Genomic DNA, 18,819 nt, shown 5'->3' on the forward strand with positions numbered 1-18,819 from the left:
TCCAAGGCACTCTGCAACTTGTCTTCAGGAGAGATTTCTGACAACCTACAGCATCACAACCACGCTAAAAACTCAACTAGTCAGCCAGCAAGCTCGGCACAATCTTCACTAAGTTATGCCAGACTATTTCCCTCTGATGCGCCCGTCTATATTAATGGGCAGCTCAGCAGCACTTGGAACGCGTCCACAAATTTGAAAATCGCGCTCTCAAAAACGTCATTCTCAAACAAAAATAATGCAATACAATATGTTGAAAATCCTATGTCAGGAAGAAAAACACCGACTAGTGAATAAAGGCTTCTTCTCACGTTATGGGCTTCGACTTAAGCCATCGGCGTTACCGTTGAGATCACCTTTTTCACTAAAGCTTCGGCTGTCCGTTTCACGGAACAACGCACCGTACCTTCCTGTTTCTGTGCAAATACCTACATGAGGATGAATCACTCACTTTCATGAACAACCTATCCCTCTCCTTACGGGTTGCGCACCAGTCACGCATTTTCTCGGCACGGGCGCATTTGTGCCGTTGGGATAGTCGCTTTCTTTTTCGCGATAGCTTCAATTTGTTCCATTCTTTCTTGCGCCTGCCTTTCCGCTCTTTTCTGCGACAGCACTGGAACACATGCTTTCTGCTTTCTTTTCGCAATCGTTTGAGTGTCCTCTCCTTACGATGGCAGCATTCTTAATCGCGCCTGCCCTTTCGCGTTTTTCGTCGGCAGCACAGGAATACTAGCCTTCTGCTTTCTTTCTGCCATCGTTTGCCCTCCTTACGATGGCAGCATTCTTTCTCGCGCCTGCCTTTCCGCGTTTTTCGGTGGCAGCACTTGAATACTCTAGTCCTACTTTCTTTCGGCGCGAGCTCTGGCAAGCTAGCGGTCAACATTCTAGCGGTAACCGGAGCTAGTAGGGCACCGGTGTCGTCAAAATGGTCAAAGTGCGGCGCCGCGTCTGCATCGCGGCCAGCAGCGCATGACTCACTTTCCGTCAAGTCCGAACGACAACTGCGACAACTGCTCATGCCAGCCCTCAAGCTAGGCATTTCCTCTGGCGGCTCGCCACTCACGTTACACGGGTCCTCCGATGAGCCGCATTGCTCAGCGCTATTATGAAAATCGAATTTTCCTTTTTACTTCCTTTGTTTTTCCTTTTTGCTTCCTGAACAGCCTTCCTATAGACTTTTCCTTTCTTTTGACTAAAGGAAGTTTCCTTTGAGCTCACCTTGTTGAGACTTTCCTTTCTTTTGACAGAAGGAAGCTCATTTTTAAACTGGCTCTCTTTGGCAATACCAATAATGACCTTCCTTTGTTTGTCCTCAAGTAAAGAGAAAGTAAGTTCTCTTCACTATTTCTGCATCATACCTTTTTTTTGTTCTTAAGCGAAAACATACGAAGCTCATTTTTCTTTTCAGCTATACTTCTCTTTTTTTTTTCTTTCATTAGTATCCCTTGCACTTTTTAACTTCTGAACTTTTTTGAATAAACCAATTATACATTTATCAAAATATACAAAATCGCATTCGTTTCTTTGTTGTGCAAGTAAACATCATTTTAATTTTTTTTTTCATTTTTTATTAAATCCATGCTTTTTTTTTTCACGCGCTAGATCTTATTTTTAGCGCAAGTTTCTTCTTAGTCACCACACAAGGACCAATAATATTCACCACCTTCCTTCCTTTATCCTTAAGTGTAAAGATAACTTTCTTTTCATTCATTTCTTGTGCTTATTTTTGTGTGTGTGGCATTACTTGGTCTATTTCTTGCCCCTCTGAATTTTTTAAGATAAAATATAATACATTCAAGAATTTTCATACATGTTAAAGAATGCCAGGTGGTTCTAATTCATCGCTTTCGCAGCCCGCTGGTTCGATGGCGATGCATGCGCGAGACGGCATGTACATACATCCGTGACCGCTGCTTCAGCACTCTGACACGGTACGCAACAAAGCTCGGCGCAGGGCTGGCAGGGTTCGTCAGTATTTGCGTCGGCATTGCAGCCTGGCAACTCTTGGATCGCAGCGACGCCAAGGGCGACGCTGTTAGCAAGCGCGGCCTGCTTCCGTCGTGATTTAGTGCACTTCGGTACGGCGCGACGTTGACGTCGCGCAAGTACGCTTTTACCGTGGTGGCATTTCCAGTGCGTTCGACGGGTAGCCGGTTACCGCAGCACCATCGATAACGGCTTCAAAAGCCTGCAGTTAAATGCACTTCACGATGTGCCTAGTACCGGATGTCACATTGTTCACGAAAGTCAAGCTCGTTTACCTCCTATCACAGTTTAAAAACCAGCAATTAATACGTCAGCGACGCGGTACGTCGGTACCACCACGCACAGAAGCCCCCGCAGCCGAGGTTACGAATACTGCCAGTAAAACCAACGTTCTCACGGCGAGTAAAAGCAATAAAGATTGACATGCACCACAAGAATTCCGCAGCAAAAAAATGGGCGCTGCAGCTGCTTGTGGCAATAATTTGCTTAAATTATTTTGTGTTTAGTTACGCATCACATATTACTACTAAAAAAACAAACGTTTAAGGTTGTTTATAAATTATAAGTTTTATTTTGAAAGCTTGTGAAGTTTGCAAAAATGCATTTAAAAGTTTGCAATGGCGCTTGAGACTCTAGCGCTATCGTTTTCGTGAAAACAGCCGGCGGCATGCTTCACTATGTGTTTCATGACCGTAGGAAGTTGATTGTTCGCGTTCGTTGTGTTCGTCGTGTTTTCTTAGCGTGAGTAGTGCAAATGGCCGATCATGTCTTGGTTAAATGGGCGACCGCTACCCTGTAAGAAACCTACAATCAAAAGAACTGCAGGCGAAACTGATGGATAATCCAAAATACTGGAAGATTATTCCAAACCAAGGAGTACTACATGCCCAGTGGAAGGAGGGGTCGTACTCTCCTACGTTCATTCTCGGAGTGGGTAAGTAGTCAAACGTCTCTTGTCTCTTTTCGTATTCGTGTCTTAATAATGTTTACCTGTGAAACACCTTCCTTTGCTAGTCGCGGTGAGTCGTGTCGCGAAGTCGTTTACATGCCCGCATTACGACCGCATTGTGTTAACCGGCAGGTGACAGTAGTGCACATGGTGAAAGAGGTAGACAGTTGATTCCGGGAATTGCGTGAAATTAAAACAAAAATGCATAATGAACTGAATTTGCGGAAATAAGAAGTAGAATAAACGCGGCTGCTGTCGTTACGTGGACCTGATTCTCCCTGTTTACACAGCAAATGGCAATAGGCTTCCAAAGCACCGTCGAGCGGCGCTGCTGCTCCTGACAGGAAGCGCCATCTCTGACAGAAAAATAGAAACTGGGGATAAACGCGGCGGCACCACTTAGGCATCCCGTGCAAGTTTTCTCCTTTCGCTCGCTCGCTTCTGCGTACGTGCAGACGTCTCGCGCTGCTTTGTCGCGCGGGCACTCACTGGACGCCGCCGGCTCGCTCGCTGCCTTCACGGCGTGCGCCGTGCGCTTTCTCTCGCACGAGCACGCGCATTGCGCCCCCGCAGGTGCACCGCGACATGCAACCCGCATTCCGTCTTGATTGGGCAACCTGACGCGTACTTCCATGAAGAATACTTTATTATAAACGGGAAACTTTTTATTCACGTCTGCACTGTAGAGCAGACAACAGACGGGGATGAGTAAATATTGATTGTGAATGCGTCCCACGTTAGCAAAAAGGTAGGAATGCATCTCGAGGTAAGTCCGCTATGTAATTATATTGTCGTACATAATATCTTTAAAAACTGCTAAAGTATCATCCGTACTATGGAATAAAGTGGCCCGCTCGTTGACCATCGTTTTGGCCTGTAGCATGCGATCTATATACGGATTTGTTTTTTTATTATCACGACGTTACCAAAGGAAATTTCGCAGTAGAAGAATAAGTATATAGTTCGAAGGAGGTGTTTCTTCAAATACAAGAACGCTAGCAATCTCATAAGCACATGCGTGCTCCGTGCGCTACACGCGATATAACCGGCTAGCTGGCTCGGAAGGCAGGTGAAATCCAAGCTTGTACTACACAGTGTTTTATTTCGGTTCTTATTAAATGGTTGCGCTTCATTTATGATATTTGGTTTGCACTCACGAACCCTGTGACGCGAATGGGGTGCTCCTTGCGAGTAGTGTTAGTCGAGCCATAGCTAGGATCACTTTTGTACTGCACTTCCGACGTATCTTCGTTAAATATAATAATAATAATAATTATAATAATTGGTTCACGTATTGGCCAATTTGCGAAAATCTGTAAAAGCGTCTCAGCAAGGCATGTTTTCCAACGCCGCCCCACCCCAGAAAAAAAAAAAAGGCCTCGTTCCTAGATATTTTCTTGGTCAATCTAAAAATGAAAAGGCAGCTGTGGACACTTAGAGCACATTTACACATCAGTCTCGATTGCGGACGTCACATCTGTTAATTTGGTTGCTTTCAGAGCACTCACAAAGCAGGGAGATAGCACAAAAAATCGGCAAAACTAGACACGCGGGGAGTGAAGAGAAGGATAATCTTCCATCCTCTTCACTCTTTATGCATGGTGTTTAACCACTGTACTTTTTTGATGGCTCTCCAAGCCGTCTTTGTCAACTGTCAACATTTCTGAGTTTACGAAGAAAGGGGAAATTGGCTCTTTTCGTTTCCACAAAGAACGCGAGACTTCTCAGAACGCTGTCATGGGGTTGGAAAACAGGTCTTGCGGACACGCTTCCAAAGGAATCTGCAAAGTTTCACATGTGAGCCTCGAATTTGGGTGCTTCGCCTACTATTGTGGCTTCCCATGGCACAATGCTACTTAGTACATCCGTTCCGCATCAGCGGAAGCGTTTTTGTATCGCCAAATAACCGCCAGGCGCAACGCGATCGCCGCGCGTGCACAGGAATCTAGCGGAGCGTCTGCTCCGGCGAAGCCCCATAGTTTCACATTTCGCCACCACGCCAGGAATGCGGCGCTGCCGTAGCGCGGCGAAACTTGAGCTTGGGTTCCCTATTCTCGGTGTTTCGTGATAACAGGAGTAGGCTTCTCGGAACGGTGCGGCATGGAGAATGGCAGCTCCTTAATTATTGAAGCTGATTTAGAACAAGTTTTAAAGATGCCCAGGATGCTCGTTCCGCGACAATTGGTAGTGTAGCAGCGAAACGGACGCTTTCACAGCTGCAGGCGACTGAAGTTTAAGCAGATAAAAGCGCCTAACGTGTTGTCGCATTCATTTACTTTCATATTCATTTGTTTGTTTCTTTTTATTGAAGCGTCAAACATGCTTCCTTTCTTCGCTACCAGCCATTCCTCAGATTTCGCGCAGAGAGAGAAAACTTTATTAAAAAAAAGGGAAAAAAAAGTGTGTGTGGTGGGGAGGCAGTGTGTGGAGTCTCCATTCTAAGACTCCAGTGGCCTGGGCTGCCGCTTTTGCCTGAGTTACCAGCCTACGCTGGGTTGCTAGGTCAGAGCATAGCAAAGCAAGCAGTGATATCAGTTACCAACAGCATAATGCTGCAATGATTTTTAGCCGCCGATGTAAAAGTTGCTCCCAGTGCATGGGGTACGGCCAACAGGTGGAAGGGCACCGCTCTCTCCACTTCATTTTCAATGTTGCCGTTGCACTTTGCCACTACTTCTGGATGAGGCTATCTGCCACGGGATCGCATGCTCCCTTTCATAAAGCTCACGACTGTACATGGGTACAATCCCAGCATTCATGGCCGCATTTCAGTGGAGGTTAAATGCAAGTTGACTGTGTACTGTATGATGTCATTTCCACATTAAAAAACCCCAACTGAGCCCACCACTATGGCATCCCTCATCGCTATAGCTTAAGTCGCTTTGGGACATAAAACACCATGAACCTACCATAAAGCAGAGTGGCTATGTTTTACGGTATGCGTGGGAGCTCAAACTGTTTTTCTGGAAATGCATCCTTTGTTTTGTCCACTACTGCTCAAGTGGGCATTCTGCCCACTTGAGCAGTAGTGATGCTGGATGGTGTCAGCTCGCAGTTAAACATTACCATGTCCTTTTATGTGCCAAGGTTTGCTCAAGGGCTAATGTTCCTCCTTAAGAAGTGTTGCTTTGAACCCTAAACAGTGTCCATGCTACGTTTCTCTTGTCAGTGGTCTTCATTTGGTCACTATTTTGCTAATCTCATGTGTGGAACCAGATATCTGCACAATGCGTTATACTGAATAATTTTTGTATGATGCATTTGAGTGCAAATACAATTTAGTGAATAGACCTTGCCACATGTCGTTTTGCAGGAAAGCTGCAGCTGTGACAAAATGTCTAAGCCAACAGATGCAAAAAAGAGAGTCCTGGAGCTTGAGGATGAAGTGGGGTCTGCAAAAAAAAAGAATGAAGAAATATAAGGCCGCAAGAGATGAAGCACGTCAGATGCTTGGTATGTGATCGCTTTTTTCTGAAGCCATTGGAATGCTGATCTCCATTGCCATGAGACTGAAATTATTTGCTCTGTCACCAGATGCTACGTAAAGCATAACAAATTCAAGTGCTAACTCTTAAATGAATAAGACCTCTTGGTCTGTAGCACGTCCTAGTAAAAGCACCAGTAAGATTATGTTGCTGCAATAAGGTTCCCCCTACACTGAGGATTAGGATTGGTGTTCCTCCTGTAGTTGTCTTTGCGACACATTATAGGTGGTGTACAGTAGTGCTCAGCTACACCGTGGCGCTGCTGCATGACGCCACCAACCACCATTCTTGCAGTGCACGTAGCAGATGAACTGCTGCCACTCCTGCTCTGCAAGCATGCTTTGTTTGTGTTACAGTGACTTGCGTGTCACATGTCATTGCTTGGGATCGGCATGCATCTGAGATTGAGCCTGTTGTCGTATGTGATAGCTTCATGAAAATGCATGGTAAACAAATGCCACTCAAGGTGAGCACCTGTGCTGATTTGTGCTGCTCAAGCCGAGGCCGAAAAACGGGCGCGGGATTGGGTTCCTTTCTGTTCTGGAGTGGTCGGTGACAACAACGCTCCAGTGAACCCGGAGAGCTGCATTAGGTTCAAACACATTCACGGGGTATAAGTTGTAGCCAGATGGCTGCGGCAGGTCTGTGGTGCTCTTGCATTACTGTGGACGGCGTATCTGAATGGAACCCTTGATTCCCTCAGATTTTAACCTCAGGGTCTCCTGCAAATGATGAGGTGCATCTAGAATGAGCGCAGGAGGGACAGCAAAAAATCTAAATTTGTATGAAATTATCATATGTGGCCTCGTCCTGTCTTGGACCTTGGAATCCTTATGGCATGCGCTTCATTTTCCTGTGCCATTTTGGTCACTTAGGTGGTGTTTTTTTTTTCACAACAGGAAATTTATGCTTGTCCAAGCTCGGCACCTGGCTCAGCAATCTGCCTAACTTAACTCGGTCATTACAACATGTTAGCAAATGTCGACACGAAAGACAGACACAAGATAGATGAAGCATGGGCTATCGAGTATCAGCTACACACTCGAGTGTCAGCCTTTGTCCAAATGTATGGCGTATTGCTGCCGCCATACATGTATATTGCATGCTGACCTCTTCAAGGCCCTTGCTACCGACAAAGAGTTTCAGGGATGTGATCTGACTAACTTCTGTTAAAGCGCTCACAGCTATCTCGGCATCATCATTCGCACCCATGAATTCATTCTAAGCAATAGCAGCACCCGTCAGCTGCACTGTAGTTACAACGTCCTCCGCAGTTAATTCAATCCAGGCATTTCCACAGCGAACAAAGAGATCAGAAGTGGGATGTCAGCATTGGCTTCATCAATTGCTGTCAGCATCCCCTAGATTATGTACCGCTGATAGGGCGCCTTGAGTGCGTGAGTGATGCCAGTGTCTAGCAGCTAAATTTTGAATGGCGCATTTGGTGAGAGAAAAGGGTTGGTCATGCAGTCAAGGGCAAAGAAAAGGCTTTTCTCCTGTGGTGAATGTTACATGGGCTGCTGCTGCTAGTGATGAAATAGTATGTTTTGTTCCAGCTTTCCTTTTTTGTTTTTTTCAGATGTTGCTGAGCTGGTCAATCAGCTGACGGAATCCGTTAATAATGCTGCGTGTACAACACAAGCAGTTGTGCTGCCAACCGAGGCTCAGGTTAGTTGCTTTAGTCTAGTGTCTGCATGGTTGTGCTCATTGCTGCCTTTCTCGATGAAACTTTTTTAAGGGTCACACAAGAACTTGGTTCTAGCTTTATGATAGCACTGCCACAAGTCATGCACTTCCATTGAGAAGTGTGCAGGGATAGGGAAACGAGGAGCTCATTATCCATGTGAATGAAGTCAGCAGTCACTGAATTCAGAGATAGGCAAGAAGCAATGCTCTTTATGATTGGTTGGCTCTTAGGGTTTAATGTCCAAAGCGACTCAGGCTATGAGAGATACTGTAGTGCAAGGCTCTGGAAATTTCGACCACCTGGGGTGCTTTAACGTGCACCGACAACACAGAGCACACGGGCACCTTGCGTTTCGGCTCCACTGAAAAGCGGCTGCCCTGACTGGGATGCTGTTTATGAGGCTGGGCTCACAGACTGCATAATTAGTAGCATAATGATATTTTTAAATTAATGTCAATTTGATAGAAACGACAAAAGACAGACAGTGCTATTTTCTTAAATTCGTCAAAACAACCATGAAAAAAAATCCCAACTGCAATCCCAACTGCTTCCTTTCATTTTAGTGACTTACTTCATTCGTGTGTATATTGATTTGGAAGAGTTTTTGTGAAAGCTGTAGTGATCGGAAGTGCAAGGTTACTTTTGTTTACGCTTCCTGTTGAGCATACTTCGCTTGGGCTATAGCAAAGCCCTTTTCATCAGAAAAGAGATTTCCATTAGCTTGTTTAATATTCAGCAATTTCTTAGGTTATCGATCTCGGAAGGCCATCTTTTTGCACTACAACTCGAATGACGCAGCTGGTGCTCCTCTAATCAGTCATTTTAGCGACTTGGGCCAGTCATCGTGGTATTCAAGCTAATGTGCATATAATCCACTTGCACCTGACAGCCACCTGCAATGTCACTCTGGCAAGTCAAAGGCAATTAACCACCATGGTATTGCCAGGAGGGTCTCCTTTGAGAAGGAGTTGTGGCTTCTTAAGCTGATCCAACAATAGTTCAATTTCACTTTAACCCCTTGAGCACTATTATTTCGAGATTTCTAGCTAAAATTGCTTAAAATTACGATATCGGATCCATTACATGAAAATTTGTCTGTGTTGTGAGTTAAACATCAAGAGCATGGCGCTGGCAAGTGGCATGGCCGAACACACATTCTTCGATGATTTGTGTGGCTTAACGAGACCGCATGATATGCAAAAGTTAGGAGGAGCTGCTAACTCCGGTCGTTCATTTGAGGTGGGAAGGTGAAATACGAATCAACATTCCAGTGCTCTTCAATGCTGAGTCAGGCTTGCTACACCTAGGCTACGCAGACATGTTGATACAGCTTGGTTAAAGCAGGGCTTTATATGTTGGGTAGTAGCCTACACTGGTCGCATCATACCCTTAAAGGCGGAGCTTAAGTGTCCCTTTAGTTTTTATTTTTAGTGCTGGTTTCTATTGGTAGTGTAATAAAAAAGGAGGTATCCGAGACAAAAATATTTGAACCAGAAACTAAGTCAAATGAGCGCAGTAAAGTTTATTGCTCATTACGTGAAAAATCAACTGCCCGCCAATAAGCAGCAATCTAGTCGAGTAACATATAGCGAGGTAACTGGAAATGTTTTACAAGGGACGACCAAGAATGGAAGCCCGGGGGCTTCATCGGAATGTTGTCAATTTTCATCCACTTACACAGAACTCGCAATAGTATCGTCTGAGCTGTCATCTTCGTCGGAAGAACTACTCATGTCATCACTGTCGTCTTCACTTCCCATAACAATGCAAAAATTGGTGTCTGAGCCATCTTCGGATGGCGAGGATGGCAACGAAGAAAAGCTTCTTTCCCGCGATGATGGGCCAACAGTGCATGCGTTGCCTCTGCCAGGCACCATTTTTCTCATTAAGGCTGCTTAAAAGGCTTTCAAGTGGTAGAACAAAAAGCAGTTAACGGGTCAGTGGTGCCATCTGTCAAATGGCACATGACCTAAGCCACAGAGGAGCGCTGTACTCACCTAAAACTCTCAGGGTGAGGATCTATCCTGCAAGGACAAGCACTCGTCCAAAATGGCTTGAGGGCATCTTTGCAAGGACGAGCTGCTTGTCCAAAGCGCTTGAGGGGTTAAATTATGAAAGCTACCTGTGCAAGCTGGAAACTAAATGTTGCCTCAAAGTAGCACATACAGAGCAGGGAGTGCATGCTTTTGCTAAACCTTCATTGGCAGTTTTTTTAATTGGTTGAGCTTCTGATGTACGAAAAGGATGTTAGTATTTTTAAACAGGAGGTGACAATGTGGGCACTGTGCTCTGTCTAAACTGGCTTTTAATGGCCTTTGCAATGTTAATGATAAGTAAATCCCTTTATTTTCTGACTTAAAATCTCTCTTTTTTTTTTTATTGTTGAAATGCAAGCATAAATTAGGTCGTTAAAAAATCTCTTATTTCTTGTTTTTTCTTCTGCTATAGCAATGCACTATTAGCGCTCAATCCTTTGCGGGGCATTATGTGCCCTCTTTTTGGCTAGTTACTTTAAATACATATTACACAATTGTCAGGTTACACTAATAAAATTGTTAAAAAGATGTTTGCCCTGATTCAAAATTAGATCAAAACACCGCTCGGGAAGGTGTCAAAAACATCCAATAGTTTTCGTATGCCTTCATTGTTGTACATGTTAAAGTACGGCTTCTTGAATGTGTATTTTTACTTGCAAACAAATGACCTTAATTATGCATTTTGGGGTTTCTTTGAATGTTCTTAAGCTGGTCTAAGTTTTTTGTTGTTTGTAAAGCCCCTTCATTTTCTTATTGCATATCAAGGAATATTGTTGTATGTTACAATACTGGTCATAGTACTAATATTTGCTTTTTGTTCTTGCAGGTGCACATTGGCAGCAATATTATGGTAAATCAGCAGTTGATTGACCGCATGAAACTCAGTGCGGGCAATCAAGCAACAAAGTTTGCGTGTAACTTGGTGCGGGTTGTGTTCTCACCTGAAGAACTGGAAGAAAGCTCACTCTATGGCCGTGTCTGCAATGCCCGCAAGGAACAAGCTCCAAAAAAGGCACTGGGCTGCCCAAAATTGGATGCTGTTATCTGTAAGTCCTCGAGCTTATAGCCTGTGCATGTGATGCAAGAGCATTCTGAAATATTGTCCAAACAGCTGACTTTTCAGTGATGGTCAGGGCCATAATGCTTGCCTTAATGCATAATGCTGTGGTGCCTGCATGGCGCTCACACTGTCCGTGCTCTGTATATTTAATTTACAAAAGCTAAGGAAGGCTGGATGGACTCTAGCTTGTTCATTGCAGTCATGCTTCTAATGTTTTTTTTTTCTTTTTGCAGCCTACACCTGCTTGCTGAATGGAGTACTAGCCAAGGTGGTCACCGGCAGTTGCGCAAGTTTGCACTGGGATTGTGGACAGTGATCCAATTTTTTGTCGCAGGGTCTTCGAAAGCAGGCCTAATTGCAAGGCCTAAACAGAGGAAGTACATCTATTCAAATAAATATAAGCTCATACAAACAAATGTTTCAGTCTGAACCTACTTCCTTCGAACATCCACCAAATATCCCATAGTCATCATTCCTTCAAACTTCCTTTGAACCAATAATTGGCCACTGCCTGTGAACTCAACTCAAACTGACAACGGTCTGTTCCCTGGGAGCTCAAAGGAAATTCACAGGAAATTCACAGGATGGTCAGAGAAAGTTAATTCACTGTGAATTCAAAATCAGTAGCCAATTCTCAGTACAGAGGAAGTTGCTTCCTTCCGACTTTTTTGATTTCACATTGAACTCAAAGGATGTTCCCATTTTTATAAGCGTAACCGGCGCACGATCAAGCTCATTCGACAGCTGGGGCGCTTCGGATAGCGTGAGGGTCATGTGTGCTACGTCCGCGTTCGCACTGGGGTTGCTTTCGCGAATACAACCTAGCGTGGTATCAGGGCACGAACGATTCTGACTCTGCTCTGGTCGCTCGCCTTCGCAAGTCTCGCTCTCGACAGCGGACGCGCACTCCTCGTCGGTCTGCCCTGGCTGATCACAACTCGCGGGCTGCGCAGTTTCCCTGATCGGAACTTCGTTTTTCTGCGTGCCATGCTCTACGACAAAGCTGATTTCGGAAACCGAAATTTTCTCATTTCCTAGCTGATTTCCATCTCCGCCACTCTCTAGACCAGCTTCTGCATTTAACTCGAGAGGCGGTTCAGCTATTATCAGTTCCCCACACTCATTTGATGGAACTGTATCTCCTACAGCTACTTGGGTTGGCATGCAGTTCACCTCGCTAACGGCGTCACTTCGGACTTCTCGCCGATTAAGCTTGTGCTAACCGTCTCAGCTGGTGGCTCGACCAAGGTAACACGATGCTCTTCTGTTAGAGGCTCGGTCGGCTCGCTACTGCGGTCACGCTTCTCGGCCGCTTCCCCAAGCTGTGTCTCACACTCCGGTGCAAGTTCGATTTGCTCCGGAACTTCCGCACTGTCTAGCCATTCGCTTACAGCGGCCTTCAACTGATAGGCCAAATCAAAGTACGACTTGTAACAATGTTTCTCGCTCTCATACTTCTTCCGAAGATCATGAGGCGTTATCTGATATCGTATCAGCAATGACTCTTTTAGTTCATAGTAATTTGTCAAGCGGTCGCCAGCCAATCGCTTGATTTCTTCCGACGCTTCAGCGGAGAGAAGAGCTACCAACTTCTGCGCCCAACTATCTCGCGTTTACTTCTACAGACTTTCGAAGTCTGCCAAATACTTTGCCATATCCTCGGCGATGAGGAACGGTGGCGTACCCTCTCGCGGTATCGAGCCGTTATACTGAAGGGCATTGAAAGCCTTAAGCTTTTCCACGCTCATTCTATGGGCTGAAATCTCCAGCTGCATCAGTTTCCTTACGCGGGCGTCCTTTTTCTCGTAACGTTCCCTACGTTCACGATCCTCTTTCTCGTGACGTTCTCTTCGTTCACGAATCTCTTTCTCGTGACGTTCACGTTCCTCTTTCTCGTGACGTTCTCTACGTTCACGTTCCTCTTGACGTTCGTCAATGATCTCAAGGCATTCCAAAAGTTCGTCATCTTCAGCTTCCAACGCAATAATAGCCTTTAACACTTCTGGTTTTCTGAGTTTGTCTGACAAATCCAGACCCAACTCCTCCGCAAGCTCCAGCAATTTCGGTTTGCGCAACGACTTCAAATCCAAACCCATGGCTGTTCAGAGTGCTGCCTTCTCTACTGCTCACTATTGCCTTGCTGCAATTAACCCAGCAACAACGACAACACCATTACCAGCTCTGTTCTCTACTTAACAAAAGCCTGGCAAAACTCAGTAGAAGAAAGTCCCGCACTCACCAAACCTCGCAGCCAAGAATCCAACGCAGTCATTCCGCTGCAGGCAACCAGTCATCACACAGGGCTCGTTGCACTGCTCCCGCCTTTCCGCTGAGCTGCTTTGATTCACGAGTCACGCCTCGGACATCTCCGCTCTTCCCACCAGATGTTGCACCTCGGTCAGGCCTGGCTCGTTTCACCGACCACGGTCACTGCTTGGTCGTCCTCGTCTCCCCGCTGTTCACCAGTTGTTGGACGACGGTATCGCCTGGCTCATCCCTCCAACCACGGTTACGGCTTGGTTGTCGTCATCCCACCGCTGTTCACCAGTTGTTACATTTGGGGTCGCGCGCCCCTCGGTAGCGTTGGCCTGGCGGCTCCGTGGACGGCGGACGGCATCAAAGGTGCCAGCAAAGACGAGGCGTCTTTTAACGAAACAACCTTTACTGTAACATCAGGAAGAAACGGGCAGTGAAGCTGACCCGGAAAGATTACAGACACTCTCACACAGCTGGTGTCTAGCGTCGTGCCAACGGCGCGTCAAAGTAGTCTCTATCTCAGCGGAATCGGCCGCTGCTTTTTATAGGTTTTCCCGTTCACAGGGAAAGGGTAAACCCTCACAGGAAATGGAGCGCCCAAAGTGTCTGGGCAAGATGGGATGACTCAATCGCAGCTGGTCCGAACGCCTCTCCTCCACCTCCTGCAGACGGGCGAGGGCGGCGCACTCGCCCACGAGCTCCAGGCTTGGCCGGCGTTTGCACACACACGCACGCACACACATTTGGCGCGTGGCAAGAACACGTCGAAACTTGTCCGCGGGAGGAAGCGTTGCGCGGCCGATGAACGGCGCCGAAATGGCCGATCCGCTCGCGGTTCTGCCTGTTGCTATGCGGTGGCCGCGTCAGCTGTCCCACTTGTCGGTGGAGAAACGTAACACCGCTCTTCAAGTCAATGGAGTAGAAGTACTGGGCACGGCGAAGCTTGTCGAGCGAATCGTCGATACGGGGCAGCGGGAAGACGTCTTTTTTAGTGATGTCGTTCAACTTTCGATAATCGACACAGAAGCGAAGGGTGCCATCCTTTTTTTTCACCAGCACGACAGGGGACGACCACGGGCTTTTGGAGGGTTGGATGACACCATCACGAAGCATCTCCTGAACCTGTGTCTGAATCGCTTCACGTTCCGTCGTTGAGATGCGGTACGGCTGCTGGCGTATAGGGCGGGCATCGTCGGGAGTAATTATACGGTGCTTCACAAGAGGCGTTTGCCGAATTTTCGATGACGTCGCGAAACAAGCACTGTATTTCAGAAGGAGAGAACGCAGATCGTGCTGCTGTGTTTCCGAGAGATCTGTACTAATATCCAGACGATCAAGGGATGGGCGCACATTTTCAACTTCTCCAAACGTAAAACATTCAGAAACGTCGGCTAAGGCGTCGGCGAATGCGATTGCGGCAGCGCGGAAAAGATGGCGGGGTTCGTTCGTGAAGTTAGTCACCAGGAGCTTAGATCGGCCGTTACGCAGATGGATGAGACTCCGTGCCGAGGTGATGCCGTGGGTGAGCAAAAGGGACTGGTTGCCCTCAGCGACCGCCGTTCCGTCACGTAGTTCATCGTAGTTAACAGTCACAAAAACACTAGAATGTGGCGGAATATAAACGCTCTCGGCAGAAATTCGAAGAGGGGCACGGCTTTGGCGGTCTGCGGTGTCAGTATCATCAGCTTTCTCGGTCGAAAAAGTCACGGTACGCTTCCGGAGATCGATAATGGCCCCATACTCCCGGAGAAAATCGACACCAAGGACACAGTCGCGGGAGCAGTCATGTATCACAAGGCAGCTGACAACAAACGTGGAGTTGCGAATTTGGACTCTCGCCGTGCACTGACCGCTCGGAGTTACGACATGTCCGCCAGCGGTTCGAATCTGCGTGCCAGACTATGGCGTCATCACTTTTTTTAGAAGCGCCGCTAGCTTCCCGCTTAAAATCGAAAAATCAGCACCAGTGTCTACCAATGCGCTAACCTTATAGCCGTCGAGGAGCACGGGTATATCCAGCGAGAGTCTATCTTCACGTGTACGAACTGTCGTCGGGGCCATCAAGTCGCGGTCGCTCACAGGTCGCGTTGTCGGGGGGTCTTCGTCGCGTCGATTTGAAGCGGCCTCGCCCCATGAGGTCGCCGTCTTTAGTTTTCCCGGCTCGGACTAGGCGACCGTCGCTGCGCCATCCCGGAGGAGCTGGGTTGCGAGGATAGTCGGCGTGGAGACGGAGATCGTGACTGTCGTCTAAAAGTTGGCCCCATGCGCTGCTGGGCTACGTAGTCCTCAATATCCCGGGGTCGTTGGCCTAAAGAAGGGCTACGCATGTCGATGGGGAAACCCTTCAGTCCCAGTTGTCGATATGGGCACTGTCGATACAGGTGACCAGCTTCTCCGCAGTGGAAGCACAGGCGCTGCCGATTTGGGGCACGCCACAGGTCTGCCTTTCGCTGGGGTGGTCGGCGGTTGTCGATGTACGGCTCGGGGTGGGCTGAATACAGTGAGCCTTGGTCGAGTGGCAGTAATTGTGTGGAATCAGTTGGGGGACGTCGCAAGATGTCCGCATACGTTGGCCGACAGGACTCGGTGGAAAAGGATGGCGGGTTAGCAGATGGTACCGAAGGCCGAAGTGCTTGCTGGAGTTCTTCTCGGACAATACTAGCGACAGAGCCGACCGTCGGCTGGGGAGCACCGAAAGGCGTCTGGAGCTCTTCACGCAAAATGGAGCGGATGATGTCGCGAAGAAGATTCGGACTAGCCCCGAAGGCCGAATGCGGCTCCGTGAGGGAAGCGGCGAGTACCGCCCTGTCGTAGGTCGTAGACCGCTGCTGGAGCATCCTTTCCATCGTGATTGCTTCCGAAAGAAACTCGGCAACTGTGCTCGGCGGGTTGCGCACGAGCCCGGCGAAAGTTGTTCCTTAACGCCGTGCATAAGATGGCGCACCTTTTTCTCTTCGGGCATGGCCGGGTCAGATCGTCGGAACAGCCTAGTCATGCCCTCCACGTACATGGTTATGATCTCGTTCGGCATCTGTATGCGAGAGCGTAAAGCCCTTTCCGCTCGTTCTCGGCGATCCGGGCTGGTGTAGGTGTCCAGGATGCAGCGGCAGAACTCGCGCCACGATGTTAGGGCGCCTTCGCGATTCTCGTACCAAGTATGAGCGCCATCTTCCAGGCTAAAGAAGACGTTCCTGAGCTTTTCGGCGTCGTCCCACTGATTAAATGCGGCGACCCGTTCAAACTGGGCGAGCCAGTCTTCGACGTCTTCCGTCTGACAGCCGTGGAAAGCCTTAGGCAATCGTGGGCTCTGTAGAGTGTAGTACGTTGGAGTTTGCATGACAGGTCGAGGGGCGGCTGCGGTGGTGAATTCCAGCGGCCCGTGCTCAGGTGGTAGGCCTAGGTTCCTCCGGCTAGCGCGGTGAACAGGAGTGTCGATTGGCACAGGACATGAATCCTGGGTATGCGGAGGAGTGCGGGACATCGCCGGAGTGCGGGATCGATACCCTGCGCCAAAACCAAAATATGTCGCGGACAACAGGGCTAGACTTGACTAAAACGACGGGACGAAGCTGTACCAGCAGGCAACGTTCGGCGCACAGCACGCGAGAGTCAACTTCAGTGTCCTCTTCTTCCAGGCGCAGCAAGAACGTGGGGACACCAGGTGGCAATATTAAGCTTGTTATGAAAGCAATAAAAAATGGTTTGATATTCATGACACCACTTGTGCTCGAAGTGGTAAAAAGAGGCCAATAAATGATGAAGGTGATACTCGATGCAGTGACTTACAAATGAGTTCACCTGCTATATCGAAAGTATGCAAGAAACTTCTAAAGCGTTAAAGAAGGACACTCTCACTGAAGACTCATTTCAAGCCCTATATAGCGACCCATTGAGGCTCTCTTCGGGAAAGTAAGGTTAATGTGCGGAAGGGAATGACATACGCTAGATGCGAGGGCCGTAACAGCTAGCGGCACATGACTACATTGCCAAGACGGACGTTTCATCTGAGAGCAAAATCAAGACACTGAAGGAAGTGATGGCATCTCCTACCATCCCATTTCCCACTGTCATATATTCCGGTTTACCTTACGCCGCTGGATATATCGTTTAATTAATCAACTTCGGGTGTGACGCTTGCGCTATTCTTCTTGAAACTAGCAAAAGAAGCAGACCCATGTAGTACGCTCTTCTACGAGGACAATATTCTAGTGAACTGCATTATCCGAAACCAGAGCTTGTTGCCCTATTGGACAAGCGTCTTTTTTTTTTTGAAAAAGCTGCCATGCACCTACTATATACACAAATGTTCTCGAAGTACTTAAGATCCTGATTCAGTCAGCATTTCAGAATTCAACACGGAGTTTCCCGAAATGAATTGACAACAGCTATGTTATTAGGTCCGCTTCTTTGATATTTGAAACATTTCTCAGAATTCTTCTCAATTAATTATACCAGGAAAGTGACAGAGAAGACCCAGAGGCCAACTCCTTATGTGCACAAGCCGTGCAGGAAGATTTTGAGACTGAATTTTCTAGACGCAGGTCGCATTTTGATGAATTGATGAACATATAGTGCAATGTGTATACCTTTGAAGGACAATTTTTTTGTTGTTTGCCGCTCTTTTCGATTCTGCTTAACTGTTTATGCCCATTTCCTTGATTAAAAGTAGTCGCGAGACTACATATACATCTTCGGTCTTTCATCGACTGATATGTTTTGAACGAAGCTAGAACAGCCCACTCCACTAGACAAGTGAAGTTTTTACTATATGAATAAATTTTTGTTCTTTACTCTGAATCTGAGACGCGCCTTGAATTTTTGCCGACGCCTCTTCTGATCTAAACGAAAACGGTAGCGGTTGACAGAATCTCCACCCAACAGTTCACCATGCACTCACGCCAGATCGCGCTACACCTGCTTAAAACATTCAAAGGCACATTGCATAGCCTGGCAAATTTATTTTTGTACAAAACTTAGGGGTAAAAAATGTTGAAGTGTACCCGAAGCTTCATTCGACCGTGTACGGCCGCACTGACGAAGGAGCGCGCGCGTGAGCGGATTGTTGACTGTATTTTATTCCTCGTACAAGATAAATGTTCGATGTTGATTACGGACTTTGTATAAACCAATAGGGGCGAAATGTCAGGACCTGCCGTTTGAAACTGACGCGGGCGAAGCTAAAATCGAGCGCGCGTTCCCATTGCGCGTGAACGGCTGTAGCGGAGAAGCAGCAGTGGGGCGGTGGCGACCCCACCAAGGCGCGGCGGGCGGTGGAAACAGACCCCATTGGAGAGGCCGTAAGAGAAGAAAAGCGCTCTCTCCCAAGCACGGCTGGTCTCGAGGGAGAGAGCGCTTCTCTT

At 47.4% G+C, this 18,819-nt stretch overlaps 1 protein-coding gene across 1 annotated transcript; it reads left to right on the forward strand.

Annotated features, from left to right (window-relative positions):
• The first annotated feature begins 2,658 nt into the window (after window positions 1-2,658).
• LOC146206827 (uncharacterized) lies at window positions 2,659-11,619 on the forward strand. The gene is made up of 5 exons (XM_084591586.1): window positions 2,659-2,920; window positions 6,249-6,388; window positions 8,000-8,088; window positions 10,970-11,189; window positions 11,437-11,619. The coding sequence occupies exons 2-5, from the start codon at window positions 6,286-6,288 to the stop codon at window positions 11,517-11,519; spliced, it is 495 nt and encodes a 164-aa protein (XP_084447712.1). The 5' UTR covers window positions 2,659-2,920; window positions 6,249-6,285; the 3' UTR covers window positions 11,520-11,619.
• Window positions 11,620-18,819: the final 7,200 nt, after the last annotated feature.

The sequence above is a fragment of the Amblyomma maculatum genome, chromosome 1 (assembly GCF_055883805.1).
Source record: "Amblyomma maculatum isolate TAMU_Amacu chromosome 1, ASM5588380v1, whole genome shotgun sequence".
Lineage (NCBI taxonomy): Eukaryota > Metazoa > Arthropoda > Arachnida > Ixodida > Ixodidae > Amblyomma > Amblyomma maculatum.